At 39.2% G+C, this 22,469-nt stretch overlaps 1 protein-coding gene across 1 annotated transcript in view; it reads left to right on the top strand.

The window, feature by feature from the left end:
* Positions 1 to 22,469, top strand: part of SYNE1 (spectrin repeat containing, nuclear envelope 1) — a gene marked incomplete at its 3' end in the record, with an annotated part of 103,966 nt that overhangs the window by 49,594 nt on the left and 31,903 nt on the right. Inside the window, exons 36-44 of the mRNA XM_010137933.1 lie at positions 620 to 763; positions 4,103 to 4,297; positions 5,357 to 5,497; positions 11,493 to 11,660; positions 12,361 to 12,522; positions 13,757 to 13,951; positions 16,265 to 16,438; positions 17,827 to 18,018; positions 22,239 to 22,370. Coding sequence (XP_010136235.1) covers positions 620 to 763; positions 4,103 to 4,297; positions 5,357 to 5,497; positions 11,493 to 11,660; positions 12,361 to 12,522; positions 13,757 to 13,951; positions 16,265 to 16,438; positions 17,827 to 18,018; positions 22,239 to 22,370 — 1,503 coding nt within the window. The remainder of the gene's footprint in view (positions 1 to 619; positions 764 to 4,102; positions 4,298 to 5,356; positions 5,498 to 11,492; positions 11,661 to 12,360; positions 12,523 to 13,756; positions 13,952 to 16,264; positions 16,439 to 17,826; positions 18,019 to 22,238; positions 22,371 to 22,469) is intronic.

Here is a 22,469-nt window from a genome sequence, read left to right as displayed (position 1 = left end):
ACAGAAGAATACATAGTGAGCTAGGGTACAACTATAGAGCTTCGAGATGGATAATGGAATAGATTTCCAATCCTTAAGGATACTTCATGATACTTAAGTACAAGAAAGGATACCTCACATTGGAAAGATTTAACAACAGGTTAGACAAGCTACTGGTGAATCTATGATTGATAGAAAGAACTGATACTACAGTGGTAGGATAATGGTCTGAATCAATCTTCATGGTCCTCTCCCAACTGTATCTTCTGTAAAATCTAATTTTTTCATATAGTCTTTCCGCTTCATAAATTGAGGCTTGAAGTGAAAAAGCAAATAAAAATGCTTTATAGTGAAACCATGAGACTAAGCAATGCTGTCTGTTGGGTATGTTTGGTACAGATACCTGTTGGAGGCAGAAGTTCTAACTCCTTATACTGGATGTCTAAATCATGATGTTATGTGAACTGGTTTTTAGAAATAGTTAAATGAATTAAACCATTGAGTTCATTGCAGTTCACAATATTTCTGAACGCAGATAGATGTAAGGGTGCTCCACTTCAGAATGGAGATCAGTCATGTTTGGACTAAGTAAATATTTGTTTTCATGTAGATACTCAATATTTTTGTTTTCCCTCTCTAGGAAGCAGTGGTTCAGTATGAGCAATATGAGCAAGAAATGAAACATTTGCAGCAAATGATAGAGAATGCCCATCATGAGATCCAAGACAAGCCAATAGCAACCAGCAATATTCAGGAACTCCAGGTCCAGATTTCGCATCACGAGGTAGGAGAAATGACATGGACCCAAAAAACTTTTCATAAGGAATGGTCATAAATTAGCTGAGTAGCTTTTCAGACTTGCTCAAGGCTAGTTGAGCAGAGAGACTTGAATACCAGATAGGAGACTCATGCTTCCGGTACAGTGTGGGGTATTCATTTGTTTATTCAGTTAGATGTGTCCTAATCTCCAGGCAACATTATGATGAATGAAAGCATTGCATAATTAAGGGACTGTTAACATAGATACTTGACAGAGGAGTGTCCCAGAAATCAGTGTTGAACAGTTAGTCAGGTGATCGCTGCTAGTTCAGTGATCTTTACATATATATGTACGTATGTATGTATAACCTAAAGTACCTGTGTGTAACCTAAAGTACTTAGTCATTTCCATCCCGGTAACAGTCTGTAAAAGAACACTAAGGGATATGAATCACAGGAAAACCACAGTAGATGTGGAGAGCTGTGCAACGTTCACTCCAAAGGCTTCTTTTCAAGTCAGTGTTGAGAAGAATTTTCTCCTGGGGAGTTACAGATCCTGCCCTCAAACTCATTGATCATCTGCCCTCAAATGAGTCAGGATAGTCTTTCTGCAGCCTTCTCGCTGTGCTGACATGGCAGCTACTGAGCCCTTTTCTCCTTCCCCTGTCTATTGTGTATTTCTTGGGACAGAGAATACACCATTGATCTCTATGTGTCACTGTCGGCACCAGATGGCACCATTTCTGTACCTTGGAATTAAAGCGATCTGTGCTGTTATGTAGTATAACCTAATGTTGTAGCTTTGCTCATTTTCTATCTGTTTGTTACAAAAGTTGCTTAGTATAAATGCACAGCAGTCTGCTTAGACAAGCACTTCTTGATTTTTACTACTGAATTAATAATGCTGCTATTCTCTATTCAAATGTCCTGGAACAGCAAATGCAGGAGAGTGGCTTCAGCGATACAGGGTAATATTGCTGGAGGAAGGAACAATGCTGCAGGAAGGAAGGAATTAAACATGGGGCAGCTTGAAGTTTCATCTGCATTTGAAAAAGTTCAGTAGCTAGGAGTCCTTCTAAATATCTGCAGGATGACAGACATTTGCTTTATTGCACATGTTGGGATCAACAAGAGTGGACGTGTTTCATAGTAGGAGAATTTCCACATTTAGGGGTAAGGGGTTTTGAAAGACTAAAATATGCATATTTTTGGCACATATTTTGTCTGCTAAATACCTGTGAAAAAGCATAGCATAAAGAGGATATATTGAACTTTATATTATTACAATGTTTCAAAAGGCAAGTCTGTGAAGGTGCTTGTTACATGTGTAACATGTGTAATGTAACATGGGTTACATGTGTAATTTAAGAAAACATCAGTTGCCAGATTCCCTGTTGAAGCCTGCTAGAGCAAGAACTCAAAGGGACATTTGTAGGAGCTATATTTAGAACTAAAATATGAGGAAGAAAGTAGAAGGAAAGTACACCCTGATTTGTAGGAAGCTTCTATGACTATGCGTGTATGTAACTAGTTACGCTCTGGAACTATGTTTACTGAACCGTTTTCCTTTGGACTTTCAGATAAGAATGTGCGCAAGTATCTCCTTCCTTGTGAATTATTTTAATGGATAATACAGTGTCTCATAGGACACTGGATTTATAAGTTGCTTTATTATTTTTTACAATCACATTTTTGCCTCCTTTCCCTTTTCCTTGTTTGAGAGAAGTGTGTTAGATACTTAGTGCATTGGACATTAATGCCACAGATGTTATTGCATCTCAGTAATATTGATGGAGTTGAGTGAGTATATTGAATGACAGTAATTTCCTACTGAGTCCCTGAGATGTCATTCACTGAGAATTAGTCAATGTCCCAGCTGCTGTATGTTTTATACTCAAGACTTTGCTTAGTCAACAAGGTAAGCCTTGCTTACCTTGCTAGGTTGATAACGTGACAGAGAGTGACCAGGTATTGTTGAAACCCAGGCAGTAAAGTGTCATCCTCAGTCTTTGTGTTGCTTCCATTTCTCACTATGACTCTTCTGCACTGTGATTTTGAGGAAATTGTTTCCTGAAAATGTTCTCCAACAAAAATAATTCTTTTAGTTTTACCAGCCTGAAGCTGTAATCTTAATTACTTTTTAAAAGATATTGTAATTATTCACTGTTATACCTACTAGCTCTTGCAACTTCTGTTGCCATTTTTCCTTGAAAATCTGTTTGTTGAAGAAATAAAAGCAAATATAAAATTAAAGTAGAAATATATATTTCAATGAATAATCACTGATTTAGCAAGCAAGTTTATAGAAGTGTTGTTTTCACTTTATAGATTAAAATTCTAACATGTTACTGAGCCTCTAGGGAGACAGGAATAATAGCTTTAGCAGAAGTGTGAATATGTTCCACCATATTTTATTTTAAGTATATTAGTTGAAAGCTTTGAAGCTGGACACTGAACTGGGCAGCAGTACAGGGTAGCAAAAGTCAATTTCCAGGGCGATTCATTTCCATCTTTCTTGTCTGACTCAAATTGACCTTGTGACAGTGTTTGGCCATACTGATAGACCATTTCACATCCATAGAAATCCAAATGTTTTAAAATACAATCTGCTTTAGGCCAGATTCCCCAGCCCCTAAGAAAGGTCAGTACTATGTGCAGCTCAGCTTTGACTCTGAAGGCTTCCAAAAAACCAAAACAAGATTATAATATAGCTTGTCCGAACACTGGCAAAAAGTGATCCAGTCTGCGTTTAATCTTATTATGCGACCGATTATTCCTATCACATTTGATTTTGTTAGATCCTGTGAGTTATTGTTTGGACAATTCATTCTTTCTGGCGAGAGCTGAATGGGGCATTTTTTACACTTGTGGTTACCACATGACCTCATTTCCATGGCACGCACTATACGGAGAAGCCTCATCTTCCTCAGATAAATGGAAATAGATCAGAGTTAAAAATAGGACAGGAAGAGGGAGAGATGTTCCCCTTCGCTGCAGTCTGAAGCTTATAGACTTCGTGTCAGGTTCAGTCTGGATGCAAGCGTGAGGTATCCCTCCCTTCCTCCCCTTCGTGATCATCATGCACACAGAGCCTTTCGCAGCACTTTTCCGGTTTTGCCTCAAAGCTCTCTGCTCTGCGGTTTAGCTGTGCAGCCAGACGCAGCCTGACTTGTTTCCTCTGCTATCAACATCCTGCTTTTCAGCAAGTGCTGCAGCTTCTGCAGGCTTTCTGAGAGGCAGTGCTATGATGTTATTGGCTGGGCTTGGAGGGAAGAGCTTGCCTTCGCCACTGAAGCTGAAATGCTGCGGGTCCTGAGGCCTTTATTGGCTGCCTCTGCATTAGGGAAAAAAAATGTTTTCCCAGGAGCTGGCTCAGAAGATCAAAGGATACCAGGAGCAAATTGCTTCTTTGAATTCAAAGTGCAAGATGCTGACAATGAAAGCAAAACATGCCACCATGCTGCTGACAGTGACAGAAGTGGAGGGGCTTTCAGAGGGAATGGAGGAGCTGGATGCAGACCTGCTCCCAGCACACCCTGCTCATCCCTCGGTGGTTATGGTAAGGAATGCATCAGTCTTCTTGGAACTGTGTGTCTGAGCTGCTTGCTTTTGCATCATTGCAACACTCCAGTGTAGAAAACTGCCACAGCTCACATCTACATTTTGCTTTTGAAATGGCTGGAGTGTGGCAAACCAAACAAGTTGCAGCTTCCCCTTCCTGTATGTTGCTTTGTAGGGGTTTTCCAGGCTTATTGATAAAGGATGAAGTTATTTAACAGACAAATACCAGTGGAAGTTGTCTGTAATAAGATGCAAATATAGTGCTTTTTCATAGCTGTCAGCATGCAAAAGCAAACTCTAAGAGAACTGCAGGAATAAAATAAAACCAGAATAAATATTTCATAACATGTTGCAGCATATAGCTTTTACACACCGTATTTTTAAAGCTCTGGTCTTTAAATGTCAAGGTGATAATTGACAATATGCTGCTCTATTCTCAGATGAGTGTGTTGGAAATGAAAGCTGGCTAAGTACTGCCATAGGCCTCCTGTTTGACTTAGTCTGCTTTTGTTTGTTACTAATTGGGTCTCGTTACAAACACTGCTGATGCTGTTGGGATTTTTGTCTGAGAGAAAATAGAGTGCGGATTTCAGGATTTATCGCTGTATAACAGCATGAGGGAAGCAGAAAGGATATGTTGCTACTGGATTGTGTGTATTTTATATTTCAAGTCTATTCCTCGTTCTGTCCAGGCCTGGATACTGAGGCCAGTACTGCATTATTCTGTAGCTCTCCGTATTTCCATATGCAGCAGTGATTGTATTAGAAGACATTTAGCAAACCCTGATTTATTATTATTGAGTTGCTTATTATAAGTTTTCTTCTAAATTCATTATGGTACAGGAGAGCTTGTTCATACTGAAGTATGACAAGTAAACGAGGCCATTATTCAACCAGATTTTTAAACTGGTAAATGTAAGAGCGTGAAGTATGGCTAAATAATGTCACGGTAATTCTGACCACGTGTTGTTTTTTTTCTTGTTTTGATCTCAACTCAAACCTAAGTTGAGGTAACTGATTTTGTTCCTGTGCTGTGGGGTTGCTTTTCCTGTGACAGATGACTGCTGGTCGCTGTCACACGCTGCTCTCCCCTGTCACTGAGGAGTCTGGGGAGGAGGGAACCAACAGTGAGATTTCTTCTCCACCTGCCTGTCGCTCTCCCTCACCTGTGGCTAATACAGATGCTTCTGTTAACCAGGTACCTCCCCCTTGCCATTCATTCAGCTTTTTTCTCAGATTTGCATGGTTCCATTCCACAGGTGGCTTGTTTAGTCATGTGAAATAGTATTTACCTATAGGTCCGAGGAACTGAGGCTTAACCTCTAACCTCACTGAACCTTCAGGTTCTAGCTCAAAATGGATACAGATACTGACTTTTGAGTTTAAAACATACAAATCTGGTGTTAACAACTATTCACTATTTTTAAAAATAAATTTTAAGCAACAATTACAAAGCTCTCCCATGTAGCTACCGATTTTTATTTATAACCTAATTTTTATTTTCTCAGCAGTATTCAGTGGAATCTTGCATCCTGAGAAAATGCAATTTTATACTCCCCATAATAAAACATTGCATTATGTCCATATACATCTATCTTTCTGTACCATTGGCATTGGAGCATTGAAGTCACAGTCTGGTATCTTCCACTTTATACCATTGCAAGTATTAACTTCCATGAATTTTTTTGCAAGTATTGTTCATTCCATACTTTCTGTGACAGTCTGTTTTAAGTGCTAATGAGGCAGATCTGTGAAGTCACTGAAGTCAGATTTTTAAATCAAAACTGAGGGCTCTTACACTTCTAGTGGGAACAAGTGTACATCAGCATTGATTAAACTGCAAGCGATGAACCAGCACCACACACATGAAGGCACAGATAAACTGTTAAGCCTTAGAAGTTTAGAAATGAGCCCTAGAAACAGTCACCACCTCAGTGAATGCATCAAGTTGTGGGTTTTGTGGTTGGTTGTTTAGTTTTGCATTTGTGCCTGCTTCCAGAATTGACCAGAGCAGACTTAAAGGGTAGAGTGTGTTGTGTTGCTTTGTTGAGTAGAATTAGAAAAATTTGAGCAAGATGCCCATTGATTCCTTCTATTGATTTCAAAGACGGATGTGGTGATATACAAGTTGCTTGCATTCGTTTTCATCAACAGGCAATAGAAGGAATACTAAGGTGAAACAGTAAGAAAGGTGACAAAATCTTTAACAGCAAAATAAAAAAGTTATATAATGAATGAGAAGGATTTTTCTAGTGTTCTGTCATTTCAGATAATCAGAAATTTGCCAGTAAAGTTTACTTACTTATAGTAGAAAGGCAGCTGTGTATTTCAGCACAAAAATCTTATGATGATACTGGTCATTGAAAAAGGACCAAGAGCAGCTAACGTACTAATAAGCAAAGCCAATGGTAGGTCTTTACATTTCTCTGAAAATGTAAAACCAGGCAGGCAGCGCCAGTAATTCAGATAATAAGGAAAATCCGGTGAAGATGCTGTTACACCATGAGCTGACACCAAATGCAAGTTTTAGAACCTATCATTTACCAGGGCAAAATTTAATAAAAAGGCAATGTCTTTCAGAAGATCTTTGAAAGAGATAAAATCAATGGTGTTATGATAATCTAAAAAAACCTTGCAGATTAAGGTTTCTTCAGTGTGGTTAATGTTGAAACAAACTGCACGTACTAAACAATGAGCGGAAGAACATTCCAAAATGCAGTGGTTTGCTTACAAAATGCTTAGGTTCACACTCATGTGAGATCAAAACTAAAGAAGCTGTGAAACTGCCAGGGCTGATCATGATGAATGTCCAGGGAGACTTCAGGAAAGAAGGTTGGTTAAAAAAAAAAAATCTAGAGATTAGTGAATTAAGATCTTAAATGTAATTTTAAAATATTTTGTATTCAGTAAGACTCAGCAAAATGAATTTGGCAATGTTTTGTTTCAAAAAGTAGCCAGTGTTAAGAGAAATAGCTTCTCTCAGGAAGATCACCTGTAAAATATCAGAAAAAAATGAGAACAGGAATTCTAGAAAGTAAAGAAAGTACATTAGTTTAGTCTCTGAGGAAAAAAAAAAATTCAGAATCTCTTAGGAGATGGGGTTTGTGGATGGGAAGACTGGGTGTTAAGACTCTTTTTAATTTCATCCCTAATAATCTCTGTGCAGGGTTTCCTAGCATCTCTTAATGGTGAAATGTAGCTAGTCTGAATTCAGACATTTATGCACTATTTTTACATTATTAAGAAGTAATGAAGATATAAAACAAGTGCCAACTGCATATTAGGGGAAACAGTGGTTCTACATATTGAAATAAATTAAAACAAGATCCTCAGTACAAGAAAGTGACAGATCTAGCACTGTTACAATTGCCCAGGTTTGTTTTGTACTGAAACTCCTCTAAAAAAACAGTGGGATGGGAGGAATGTTAACTTTAAAAATGTTAACTTTAAAAAGGCTGAGAAATTTCGTAGTTTATATTTCAGAAACAGATAATAGTCTTTCGATGCAGAATATTTTCATGTATAGCAAAATCAGATAATTATCTGTGCTGCAGTACTGAATGAGAATCCTTCGGGGTGAAAACTTCTCACGCTCAAAGAAATTTAGCACATTTTTGAAAACTTGTTTTCAAGACACACAATGCAGAGCAATTGAATTGAAAAAGTTGAAGCGTAGGCACAACTTAATCATTCTTTCTCCCTTTATGAAAACTCGTATCGGGTGGAACAGCCCTTGTTAAATACCTTTTGAAATCTCAACACACCCTTTGCCCCTACATCCTAAACAACAAAGCTTGAGTGCTGCTCATTGGCTAATTTTCATAAAAGCGGGCATGAGATGTTACCAATTTTATAAGGGCAACAAAATTTGTTACTTGTAAGAACATCTGGATTCATGCTACCCTCATGTGAAAGCTCTGCTGAAAAGAAAGTGCTGTGTTGTGTGCTCCAGAAAGTAGTTGAAAAGATGGGAAAAAGAATTGCTTTTACCTCAGTGTAAGTGCAAGCCCTTTATTCTGGAAACCGTGATTATGAAGTCTAGAAGCACAGCTTTTTTATTGGCCTTGAGAGAGGACTAGCTAAGGGCTGGACAGTACCAGCACACAAGGCGAAATGAGAAGTCGCCTGCACTGCTGCAATTTTTCACTGTGATTTGGAAAGATCACTTGTGGTCAGATGATAAATTCTGAAATTGCAGTACTGAGTGTTATACTGAGATGTTACCAATACCTTTCTGGCTCCTTAGACATCACAAACACCTTCATCATTAAGTTTTTCAAGTTTCCCAATTACTGCCCTTGAACAAGTACCTCATCTGACACTTTTGGGCGTTTTGATAGGAGTGACCTGGTTTCTATGTTCTTCCAGAGCTTGTTTGTTTCTGTTCACATATGGTATGTGTTCATATATGGATAACATATTGAAATGGCATTGCAAAGTAAAGATTCTGCTCCAAATTAGGATCCTAATCCAAATTAGGATCTCCTCAGGTTAGGATCTGAGCTCTGGTACCTCACAATTAGTCTTGTTTAGTACCTAACTTTTATACACCTGTACAAAGGCCAGAGTGGTCGAGGTTGGAAGGGACCTCTGCAGGTCATCTAGTCCAACCACCTTCCTCAAGCTGAGCCACATATGGCAGGTTGTCTAGGACTTTGTCGAGGTGGCTTTGGAGTATCTCCAAGGATGGAGGCTCTGCAACTTCCCTAGGTAGCCTGTTCCACTGCTCAGTCACCCTCACAGTAAAAAAGTCTTTCCTGATGTTCAGAGGGAACCTCCTGTGTTTCAGTTTGTGCCCATTGTCTCTGATCCTGTCACTGGGAACAACTGGAAAGAGTCTGGCACTGCCATCTTTGTACTGTCCCTTTAGGTATAGAATAGAACAGAATTATAGAATCATTTATGTTGGAAAGGACCTTTAAGACCACCAAGTCCAACCGTTAACCTAACATTGCCAGATCATCACTAAACCATGTCACTAAACACCACAGCAACATATCTTTATACCTCCAGGGATGGTGACTCAATCACTTCCCTGGGCAGCCTGTTCCAATGCTTGAGAAAGCTTTCTGATGAGGAGGTTTTTTGTAATATCTAATCTAAATCTCCCCTGGCACAACTTCCAGCTGTTTACTGTTGTTCTATCACTTGCTGCTTTGGAGAAGGGGCTGACACCCACCTTGCTAAAACCTCCATTCAGGCAGTTGTACAGAGCTCTAAGGTCTCCCCTAAGCCTCTGTTTCTCCAGGCTAAACAAGCCCAGTTCCCTCAGATGCTCCTCACAAAACTTGTGCTCTAGACCCTTCACCAGCTTTATTGCCCTTCTTTGGACACACTCCAGCACCTCAATGACTTCCTTGTAGTGAGAGGCCCAAAACTAGTCACAGTATTCAAGGTGCGACCTCACCGGTGCTGAGTACAGGGGCATGTTCACTGCCATAGCCCTGCTGGCCACTTTGTTTCTGATACAAGCCAGGATGCTGTTGGTTGTCTTGGCCACCTGGCACACTGATGGCTCATAGTCAGCTGGCTGTTGACCAATACTGCCAGGTCCTTTTCTACCAAGAGCGCTTTCCAGCCAGTCTTCACCAAGCCTGTAGCATTGCAGGGGGTTGCTGAGATCCAAATGCAGGACCCAGCACTTGGCCTTGTTGCACCTCATAACCACTGGCCTCGGCCCACCGATCCAGCCTGTCCAGATCCTTCTGTAGAGCCTCCCGACCTTCAAGCAGATCAACACTGCCACCCAACTTGGTGTCATCTGCAAACTTACTGAGGGTACGTGCAATCCTCTCATCTAGATCATTGATAAAGATATTAAAGAGAACAGCACCCAGTACTAAGCCCTGAGGAGCACAACTTGTGACTGGTCGCCAACTGGATTTAACTCCATTCACCACCACTCTTCGGGAATTTGTCTTTACACTCTTAATTTGCAGTACAGCAAATGGTCTGTGGTCTGTTTGATAGACGTGGCTCTGTCAAGCAAAAGGCACTTAGTTTTTTCAGTTGTGGGGCTTGACATGCTGAATTTTCCTCCCTGTCATACAGGGTCAGGAAAAAATAATTTGAGAAATTTGCAATGATTGGAGGGGGATTTTCCAACTACACTTTTCAATAGATTTTCAGCAGCTTTTTATGCAAATATTGTTATAACTCCTGAGAACTGCCTGAAAGCAGGTTTGGTCCAACCTAACAGAAATCAGTGGAAAGTGTCTTACTAATTTCACTGGCATCAAAACTGTGTCTTAAAGTTTTCACCAGGGCCGTTTACAAAAACAAAATGACTAAAGAAACTGGACAACAGCTGCTCTTTAGCATAGTGAGGAGCATAGCTCACTAAGTGGGGCTACTAAGTGAGAAGAAGGGAGGTTGCAGCATTTTTCGTCTTCCAGATGGATGTGGTGGTAACCGTCATACATGGTTTCGGTTTTAAATAATCTTTGATATAAAATCTTTCCTGACTTAAATATAGATACTGGGCCTGTTTCCTTAGTTTTACATTTTCCATAGATCTTTTTTAATTGTCATTGGCAATAGTTGAAAAAATCCCTATACACCAAGTATAGAAGTTCTAATGAGAAATATTTTCACCCTGAATTTTCCTTGGTAATTTGAACATTGGCCCATTATCCTTAGCACTTTTGGTCCCCTTTCCCGCTATCTTACATAAATTACTTGAGAGTATATGTTTGTTTGAAGGCTTCCTAGAAGCTATTGCTTTATACTGTTTCTTACATCATTGACTAGTCCTTCAGCGTTTTATTTTTTGGTTCTTCTGTTGCCTTCTCTGTGCTAGTGTTCATTAGGGTGATATTCTTTGCCACCTACAATATCATAATCCACTCTCTGCTGCGATGGATTTTCCCCCAGTGTGGTTGTGCTAGGACAACACTCTCGCTTGTAGCAATCCCTTTCCAGCCGTGCCATGTCTCTCCACAGTTGCTTCCTGCAGCTCTGAGATAATATCAATATAAGAATGCAACCATGGTCTTCATCATAGTTAAGCTCCAAACCATACTCAGAGTACTACTATTAAATACTTATTTACTGTGTTGGTCAGAGGTTTCCTGGTGGTTTTAGCTTTGCGGGTTTTATTTCAGTGGGCAGATGTGATGGGGCAGTATGTGGTGGGGAGATATTATGCAGTATCTTTCATTTTGAAAGTGCAATAACATGCTTCATGCTTGTAGGACATTGCTTATTACCAAGCCTTATCTGCTGAACAGTTGCAGACAGAAGCTGCTAAAATTCAACCGAGCAGTTCAGATACCCAGGAGTTTTACGAACCAGGCTTAGAATCAGCTGCTAGTGCCAAACTGGATGATTTGCAGCGTTCTTGGGAAACACTGAAAAATGTGGTAAGTCTTCATGTGGAGGGTTTGAGATGATCAGCTAGCTTGGAAGGAATAAAATGCAAAGAACTGGCTCAGCTAATCTTCTCTCCGATTCTTGGTTTTCAGGTGGTAACCAGAGCTGTTAGTTGTGATAATTATATTATCTTTGTTTGAAAGCCTGCACAACATGGTCCTCCAGTAAGGAAAAATTAGAACTCATTAAGGCTGTTAGTTGCCTTCGGAAATATTTGGCTATTGTCAGACTATGTTGCATAACCTGACGGGGAAATCCACTTATGCTGGATGAGTTCACAAAAAAGGCCCAAAAGCCCAGTTTCTCTAAATACTGAGTGTATTTAACACATGTCCATAGTAGCGCAGCATAATCATTTAGTGATGTATGAAAATGGTAAAAGTTTTGATCACACTCTATAAATTTTAATTCTTTGCAGAGGCACAGCAGCTATTATGGAGTATTGTGAACTAAACGACTAGCAAATAGCACACATCTACATGTTTGAGTGCATAAAATCCAAAATAAGGCCTGGGTTTTCCATGCTTATTAAAGCCCAGTTTTTATGGATGTTTTGTTTTATAATTTATACTTTTGAAAACTTGTTGTGAGTTTTTGGTTTTAGTCTTGTAAGCCTAGGGATGTATGAAACAGAAGAAAGAGGAAATCCTGCATCAGAGGTTAGAGTTTATACCTTCCATTCCTCTTCAGATCAGTGAAAAGCAGCGCACCCTCTATGAAGCACTTGAGCGCCAACAGAAGTATCAGGACACGCTCCAGTCTATATCCACAAAAATGGAGGCCATTGAGATCAAACTAAATGAGAGCCTGGAACCAGCCAAAAGCCCAGAGAGCCAGATGGCTGAACATCAGGTAAAAATCTGTGTGTGAGAAATGGAGGGAGAGCGTGTGTTACCTTGTTTTCAGATAGTAGCATTCTTCATGGCTGGGCTCCTCAAAATCATGCTTGAGTTGTATGAACCTTCTTTGTTAACTGTATATCTTGCCTTTCTGGACTTACTGCTGTTCTAGTGTAGTGGGGATTCCTTTAATAAGGAGCCGTTTAAAAATGTAGAATAGATCATAAGAGTTTGCTTGATAGAAATTTTCGGCAAAATCTTTTGTCAAAGTCTGTGTTCAGTGACAGCTACACATACTGTTCTTCAGCATCAGTACTACTAGCTCTTATCAGACTTTTTATAATGCTCCCAAATTTACTAAGATCATAACCAGTGCTGGTGCATTGTAAATCGATCCAAATACAGTCTTTGCCTTGTTAAACAAAACAAAAAAGCCAAAGCACATAGAAAATTACCTCCCAAGGGAAATCTTAAGAAATGATGCTCTGAATAATAAGAGAATACTTTATCAAGTAACTAATCTGACATATGTCCAAGTTGTAATCGTCAAAGCCTTCTATCCAATAGCTAGAAACCACGTGATATGGCCAGTTCTTATTTTGGTAGGAACTCCATGACCCGAAAAGGGTAACTTTTGGGTTTTGTAGCACTGTGTGAAGTCCTGTACATCTAGTGTGTGTATACTATCAGATATGAAAGTAAAGTATCTGCTCTAAGGTATTGGTAATGCAGCATCGTTTTGTAGGTATTTGGGCAAATTATTTATAGGATAAGAATAATAGTAGTAACTTCTTTTATACCATAAAATTAATCTCTGGATGTTTATTTATATTGCTGGATATTCTTTGTTCAGTTATTAAGTTTCAGGCTGTCACGACCGTTTCTCTCACAAGCACACGCTCACTTAGTTCTTTGTTATCTTCACTGTATCTCCTAAATACCCTGCAGAAATCTGTATGTGTAATATTTTCAAAGTAATTCCTTCTTGTAGTATGTCTGAAATTGAAGATAAGTAATTAAATCCCTATTTCAGTTATCAGATGCAGGACCTGAGCTTAAGCATCTAAAAGCAGGCATTAGTCCTTCTGAATTCTTACTCTACCAGACCAACAGTGATACTCTGCAGTGTTTCTTCTGCTCCCTTGGGACAGTCATCTTGAATATTATATTAAGCCTGTGCCTCTTGAGTAACTTTCTTCTCACTGATAGATGAAGCAAATACTTTCTCTGCTCTTATTTCTGAATAGGCTTTGATGGATGAGATTTTAATGTTACAAGAAGAAATCACTGAGCTTCAGACATCATTAGCCCAGGAGCTTGTTTCAGAACCTCTGGAAGCAGAAGCTGCTGATCAGCTGGCATTGCAATCCACTCTCACAGTCTTGGCAGAACGAATGGCCACGATTCGAATGAAGGCATCAGGAAAACGACAACTGTTAGAGGTACAAGAAAAACCTTCTAGGATTAGGTTTTTTGGATTGCATTCCACATTTTGAGAGCCACTTTTGTCAGACCTGTACTTTCACCAAAGTCCTTAGTCACCATTGAAGGCTAATAATTAAAAAAAGTAATTTTCAGTTCTTCACATTTCTCACAATTCCTTTCACTAATAAATTATTATTCTGTTTTAGGAAGCCCTTCATCTTGACTCTAGGTGATAAGTAACCAGAAGAAGCCTGGAAACACACTGCAGTAGCCATATATTAGATAGATAGATAATTATTTTTATTGACATTTTCTCAGTAGGTTTCCTTGGTATTCTTTGTTCTCCATAGGAGAAGTAATGAAGTGCAGGTATTAAAAGTCTTGTTATCTACAATAAACTTTTGAGGAGTCGCTTGTTCAAACTGGAAGACCAGAGAAGGGAGAAAGCTTAAAATAAGAGCTAACACTTCTTCCAAACTGTTGCATTGTTGTCTACACTCATCTTCCCCATGATTTGCATGCAAACTTTTTTTTATGGAAGATGCACCCCTTCATTTCTCTGTCTGCCAGTTTTACAAAGAATCCTTTAATACTAAGGTGATTTTTTAAAAGTCCTTTACATATGGAAATGTTGCTGTACAGGTGAGAAAATACAGCCATGCTAAAGCTGGCTACAGTTTGGCTACTTTGAACACTGCAGGGCAGCTTTATTGCTGTACTGCTAAGAACCACAGCAATGAATTCCCAAACACAGCATCTGCTGCCTTCATCATTTCAAGTATCTGAGACACTGAGTTAGAACTGCCTCTGTGGATCTGCCTGAGTTCTAGGGGAGTCCCAGGGTACATCAGCTGTATTAGTTCTGTGCAGTCACCTGAGGCAGGGAAGAGGTCCTTAGAAAATATCTTCATTATCCACAGAAAATTGCACTAAGTTCTTCCTTCTCAGAAGAAAAATGGCTTTTACATATAAATAAGGGGCTGGAAGTAGAATGGGTATCTTACCATTTATAGCTTGTACCTCATACAGAGTTATTTATAGATACATACAGATATTTATGAGCATTGATAAGATCCTCTCCCTGTCTTCTCTTCTCCAGAAGAGAAACAGACCCAGGTCTCTCAGCCTTTCCTCATAAGAGAGATGCTCCAGTCCTCTAATCTTCATATCCCTCCTCTGGACTCTCTCTGGTAGTTCCTTGTCTCTCTTGAACTGGGGACCCCAGAACTGGACACAGTACTCCAGATGTGGCCTCACTAGGGCAGATTAGAGGGGTAGGAGAACCTCCCTCAACCTGCTGTCACACTCTTAATGCACCCCAGGATACCGTTTGCCTTCTTGGCCACAAGGGGACATTGCTGGTTCATGGTTAATTTGTCCATCAGGATCCAGGGTCCTTCTCTGCAGACCTGCTTTCCATCAGGTCAGCCCCTAACCTGTACTGATGCGGAGAGTTATTCCTCCCCAGGTGCAGGATTTTCACTTATACTTGTTGAACTTCATTAGGTTCCTCTCTACCCAACTCTCCAGCTTGTCCAGGTCTCACTGAACAGCAACACACCCAGTTTTCAAATGTGTATGAGAATATTAAAGGGTGAGGAAGTTTTGCTGATCATTCCTTGTCTGTCCAATTGATGGACCAGCTGATGGATAGAGCCAGCGACTCTGTGTTGTTGTGATGCCATTGCTGCAGCAGCCCTTGGAGGTTAACGTCCTTCTACATCCCACAGCCCAGAGATCCTCCAAGAGGACAGACAAGGTTGACAGCTCTTCAGTCTTCTCTTTACCCATGGTGGCTACACCAAAGGCCCACCAATACACTGTTGGGTACTTGAAGTACTCCTCTCGTGCCTCTCGTGAGAGACAATAAAGGCTATCTAACAACCTGCTGCTGCCAAAAAAAGGCAAAGCTGCTATCCTCTCCCTGCAACCCGCTCCCAGCTCTGAGTCCCCATGCATCTGCCTCCCTAAGCAAACAGTGCTGGCTAGTTGAGCAAACTGAGTTGATGTGGAGGGAAACCCAAAGAAGAGCAGAAAGAGGAAGCAGAAAAGACCTCGCCTTTAGAAAGCTGTAATAGGAGAGATCTGCTGAAGGAAGTAGATATACGATGACTGAACTGAAACAGAATTTCAGTCATCAGAAAAGCATGCTCATTGATTGAAAGCAATAACATTTTGTAAAGGTTTCCAACTTATGAGGGGCAGGGTTTCTTATGGCTTCAAAATGCTATGTAGAAGTTGTGAGAGACAGGGAGGGAAATTTTTTTTAAAATGTGATTGTTGTGATCTGTTTTTTTTTTTAAAGAGTAAAATACAATTTGTACTTTTAGGAAAAACTGAATGAGCAGCTGGAAGAACAGCGGCAAGAGCAGGCTCTTCAAAGGTACCGTTGTGAAGCTGATGAGCTTGACCACTGGCTACTCAACACCCGAGCAACGCTGGACACCACTCTGGTTACTGCTGAGGAACCTATGGACATGGAAGCACAGCTGGTAGACTGTCAGGTAAAATTATCAGTCCTGTAGTGTTTAGATGAACAGGATGGACATAGCTTTATCTAAATGAAGAAGTAAATATGGAGCATTAATATTAAGACCATTAGTAAGTGGGATGAGCTAGCATATTAGTGGGGAAGAAGTTTTTTAGCTTCTTAGCACCTCATATATGCTCAGTTAACTTCATCAATGATTTGTGAAATAAAATTTTTAAAGATTGCAAACAATGCTTTAGAAAGCACAGGTAAACACAGTAGTAGGAAAACAAGATATCCTGACTACAAGACCGTTTGAAGCTGTACAGCATTTGGAGGGCATTTTGGTTTGCTTTAAAGGCCTTGTTTTCACTTCACTGACTGTTTTTCCTCCACTCAAGCTAGCATTGTTGAACAGCTCACTTGATAGGTATGGAAACACCTGCAGGGGATTTTCTTACTCCTCCTTTTCCAGCTGAAGAACACACTCGCACTAGCAGTGGTAACAGTGTGTTTTCTTCAAAAGTAAAGTATAATCATCAGTAGTTATTATTTTTATGAATTTAATATTAATCAACTCAATGCTGAAACAACTGAGGAAAAACAGTAAGAGTAGTTGCATATGTTTTTATTAACAAGATTTGGATCAGTCATAACATCCAGATTCTCAAATTAGTGGGAGTTTTCCATTTTTAAATGAGAGTTCAGAACTGTATTATCATAACAATTAAAATTGCAAGATAGACAAGAGACAGATGGACAAACGATCACCTTTCATATTAAAGAATGAGAATCTCACCTGTTTGAGGATAAATGCAAGTTAAATTTCATATAAGACCAATGAATTAAATGAATGGTTAACGGAATGTCAGGAAAGTAGCTTTTGAGAATAAACATGCCAGAGATTTGTCCCTTTAAGTCTCTCTTTGGACTAAAGAGGATTATACTGGAATCCTTAAGTCCATCATGCACCAATCAGAAAGAGCAAATAGTAAGAAGACAAGCTTATCGACACAGGCAGAGCAACACATAGGAAGTATTTCACTGAGTGTACGTGAGAGAAGAGGAAAGAAGTCACTGTAGCTGCATGCTCTGTTTCATGTCATTATGGATGTCAGTCTAGCATCTTGGCCACCTTTGCCTTTACTGGGCAAATAAAGAGCATTTCCTCTACAACAAATCCTTCGTTTCAAGTAACTTTTAGATTTCCTATTTTGAAAAAGGTTGCGGACAGAAACAGCAAATGCAGACATTTGCAAGTGTATTCCTAAGGACTCTGAAAGAGACTGGAAAGCAAAGCAATGATATTCTGACTTGCCCTTAGCTTGGTGACGGGCAAGGCAGGCCACAGGTCGTCTTGCCAGAAAGTGTGACAGATGCTGGAAAATGTATGAATTTGGTTCTTTGTTTTTGCTGCTGCAGAACATGCTGGTTGAAATAGAGCAGAAGGTGGTAGCCTTGTCAGAATTGTCTGTGCACAACGAGAACTTGCTTATGGAGGGGAAGGCTCACACCAAGGATGAGGCAGAACAGCTGGCTGTGAAGCTCAGGACGCTGAAGGGCAGCCTTCTGGAGCTGCAGAGAGTGCTCCATGACAAACAGATCAACATTCAGGTAAGTGTCTCTTTCTGACTGGCTTCACAGTGGGCAGGAGTTTGGGGGATTTCATAGCAGTTTTATACAACTAGGAAAAGGAGTAAAAGTATTTTCCGGATTTAATTTGAGGTATTCATCTTCAGTTAGTAAATTGAATTACGATCCAAAATAACAAAATGCCTAGCAAGCTTTAGCTTATCATTTTGAAGTTAACAGTGCCACTTTAAGTTATAACTGTCCTAACCACACTATCTTCACTGAAAGGACAATAGTAAAGTAGATAGATGATTAGCTCCATCTGTATATATTGGTCCTGTTCCCAGTCCCTTTAGATTGCATGTGCTCTGGAACAGGATCCTTCCCACCATGAAAGAACAATCCTAAATACATGCTTTTCTCCATACAGCGTGCACAATGCAATGAGGAGGTAACATTAAGACAAATGAAACATTTTTAAATATGGCTAATACTTAGTGGCATAATTACACCAAACAATATATCAACCAAGTTAGCATTTCAACCTTAGTCTGTCTTAGGTTTGTATTCCTAGCAGCACTGGTCTGCTTGTTGCCACTAGTTCATTATATTTAATAGTTGTTTCTGGTCATTCTTCAGGTTAAACTAACATGTGGAGAGCGGAATACATACAAGAACCCCAACCATGTAATGTGACTGATTGGTTTTGAATTTGCTTCCTCTGCCGTGACTCCCTCCTCCCCTTTTCTCTTACTTCTTTTCTGGGCTTTGCTGTGCAAATAAAACATGATAAGCTTCAAAGATTTCTAGCTTGTAATGCAGATTAAAGTCTACTGAGAGGTTAGCTTGAAAAGTCACTTGACGTGCTGAGAGCTATTTTTAGTCCAAAGCAACTGGATAGCTATAAAACCTAACATAGCTTCATACAAAAAATCCAACAAAAAACAAAACAAAAACAAAGGAATGAAAAAACAAAGATATTTATTCCTATTGCCTCTAAGATGAAGTAACTTTAATGTTATTTTTGCATATTAAACCTCATAATTAGGTAAATTAATCATGTCAGCCCACATCAACAGCATGTGGGCTGTTATACTATAGTCTAAATACAGTTAATACATCAGATTATAGCGAAGTGAAAAGGCATCGAAGATTTTGTTGCTTCATTTTAAAATACACATGCTGCATTTTAGAATGTGCTGTATTTTTAAATACAATGGTATGATTTAGTTTACTTAAACTTTTAAAACAGATTTCTGAATGCTTTTCTAATATAAAAAATAACAACAAAACAATTTCCAGATGTAGAATATGAATCATTTGAGATGCTATGTGCATGCAAGAGTTAAGTTTCTTTATGAATTGCAAGTCTTGAACTTCATTTAATGGATTGTGGAAGAAAATAGATACAGGCAATATAAGATCTTCAAATTTTCATTGAGCAACTTTTTTTTTAAATTTGAAAATCTGTAATGTCTTTTGCCAACAATCAAGCATAAAGTATTTTGTATGGACTGAGGCTCAAAGCGTCAGCTGCCCAAAATGTCCTGACTTAATCTGCTGCCACTATTAACCCTGAGAAACATTACATGCTAACAGCACTGTTGCCTCTGCAGCAGTCTGCAATTCAGACTCCTGCATGCCTTTAGATGTACTGATAACCTTGTAATTGCCCAGAGGCACAGATTGTCCTGCACACAGAAAAGGAAGGATCCTTCCAAGTTGCACTGAAAGTCCAAGAGCTTAGTCTTAGCTCTATTTTCCTTAAAGCAATATTTCAGCATACCTGCTATTCCTGTGGCTCAAGGCTTTGTAAGGAGCCAGTGTGAGGTTCTGTGACTTACATGCAACAATTTCAGTTTTCCTTCTCATTTTAATTAATTAATGTCACCAGTGATATGGAAAAAGTGATTTGGAGACCAACTCCTTTATTCATAAAAAAAAGCAGTGAAACTAAATTGGAAATGTGATGGATCCGGAGAGTTCCAGATTGCATTGATGGCAAATGTGTCATTTTCCAAGGACTTTGAAAGAGATACAAAACATTGCCTTATTACTGTTAGCTACTAAGTTCTGTGACATAGGGACAATAAAAATAAATAGTCTCCTTATAAAACAAAGAAGTGGAATGGATTCTGCAGCTAGAGTACCTTTACTTTTTATTACAAAGAGTAATAAAATATTACAAAGTGTGCGGAAGGGACGATTGCAGTTCCACAAGACAAATATGCCTGATATAAGTTTGTACAATTCTGAACTCCTTTGAAAGATGAATTTTATCACCATTTTCTTCAAGGTTTTTCCAATGATTTTTGTACTGGATAACAAGCTTCAAGCATTAATTTTCCTGGCTATTTAAAATAAATGTAATATAGTTTCTTCAGACAATTCAAGTGAAAATGCAAGTTATTTTTTTCAAACATATATTCTGTGATTTGAGAGTGATAAAATGTGATTCACTAGTCATTCTTATAAAAAAATATGCACAATAACATATTTGCAAAGCCTTATTTGCATCCACAAATGCCACAGTCCCTTTTTACACTCTGCTATTGCAGGAACTCTGGGACTGCTATTTGTCTTAGTATAACTCCAATATTTTAGCTTCTCAACTCTCTTCCCAGATAAGATCAGACTCAAAATCTGACTGAAATCAATCAACCTGCCCAAACACAATGAAAGACTAGATGGTGTTTGCTAAAGGAATTTACAGGTTAAACATGTATTGTTCCTAGAGCATATAAAATGGAGCAGATTATTTTTTTTTTTACAATTCACACAAAGATTTTATTTTTCTCTAATTTTAATAGGAAAATTAAAATTCCAGACCATATCATCAGCTTTTCTAGGAACCTCTCATTGCAGAGTGAAGTATCACTGTTTGCCAGCAAACCGAATCCTTAGTGAAGCAGCTATTTCATAGAGCAAGGACTAGTGGTTCTTTCCAGCTCTAGATACCTCATCCCCAAAACTGAAATCTTACACCTAACTTCTACTTTCTACTACTATTTAGCAGAACTCCACTGTTTCAGTGCATGGTGCCAGGGACACTGGTGGCAGAGGTCCATCCCAGTTGTTAGTATAAGGAGCACCAGGTGAGGCAAGAGGGGTTTCCTCAGCCGTCTTCGGCCCTGCTGGTCCCTGCCTGATTTGAGACAAAGGCTCTCAGGAAGGAAGAGCATGGTTTTGTTTTGCAGAGCCTGCTGCAATGTCTGAATCATTTGGTGCTCTTGCTCTATTTAGAATAAGAGCTGACTCGTGCAAAATATGAATGCTACAAAAATGAGAGTTAGTCAGAATGGGATAGGAATTAACTCCCAGCTTTAGCTCTTGAAGCTTTAAAAAACAAAAACAAACAAACAAAAAGGCACAAACTGTACAATTATTATGTGCCTGCAAGTAATATTGAATAAATCCAGAGAGGTGTGTAGATCTAAGTAGCCAGACCTACAAGTCTGTCTTTAGCATTAGGCCTAGTGTGTTAAAACGCCTACATTTTGAATACATTGGCTGCTGAAATAATTTGAGTTTGCAGCCAATGTGGATTTCATAAGTGAAGAAGTTGATAAAGCAGGTTTGGAACTATTAAAGCATTTGCTCTTTTTTGCTTTGCTTATACAGAAGGCCTGTCTATGTTGGAAAACCGTAATGGCAGAAGTACAAATTGAAGGAACTGTTGCTTTTGCTGTTCTGTTATAACATTCTGTGGTTTGGTCTCTCTCATTGTCTTTACTATTCATATCATATAATCTGTTGTGAAGTGACTGTGTTTCTGACAACCACAGGTAGAGTTATGTACTTACTAATAAACAAATTTGGACCAGAATTACAATCAGCATTCTCTCATTTTTAGCTAGACAAAAGGTTGGCTTTAATTAGACTAAAAACCTGGCAAAACCAACCCACTGATTCTCTGCGTTGCCACTTAAAGCACCCTCCATTACAGATCAGTGCTGTTTTCTAGGAGAAGCAGAACAGTCTTCAGAAACACATCAGTCCGTGGTTTCTGATCTCTGGCCTCCGATTCTGTGAAGTGCAGTGGTGTGTGATTATTTTTACATTTTTAGGAATGCTTTCTTGCTAGTAACCAATGACCAACAGAAGTCAGAAATCTGATGGCTTGTTTCAGAATTTATGTGAGCCAGCAGTTTGAGAGATGGAAGGTGGCACTACATGTCATTTTGAGTTGATGAGCTGGGCCTGCCAGCTCTCTAACAATGTAAGAGAGTTTGTAAAATCTTTATTTCTTTCTCTTAAAGCAGGGATCGTTACAGGAAAAGGAGGAGAGCAATCTGGACTTTGTTTCCTCACAGAGCCCCAGCGTCCAAGAATGGCTGGCCCAAGCAAGAACCACTCGCTCACAGCAACAGCACAGCACCCTGCAGCAACAGAAAGTTGGTGTTTTGCATTTCTTTTACTTCATCTTTAGATTGTGCTTAACACTGTATCTGAACTGTTCTTGTTAATATTTCCGCGGAAATATTCATTTTTAC

The sequence above is a fragment of the Buceros rhinoceros genome, unplaced genomic scaffold (genome assembly GCF_000710305.1).
Source record: "Buceros rhinoceros silvestris isolate BGI_N320 unplaced genomic scaffold, ASM71030v1 scaffold4336, whole genome shotgun sequence".
Taxonomy (NCBI): domain Eukaryota; kingdom Metazoa; phylum Chordata; class Aves; order Bucerotiformes; family Bucerotidae; genus Buceros; species Buceros rhinoceros.
The sequence above is the reverse complement of the archived record's forward strand: the minus strand, read 5'-3'. Positions and strand labels throughout refer to the sequence as shown.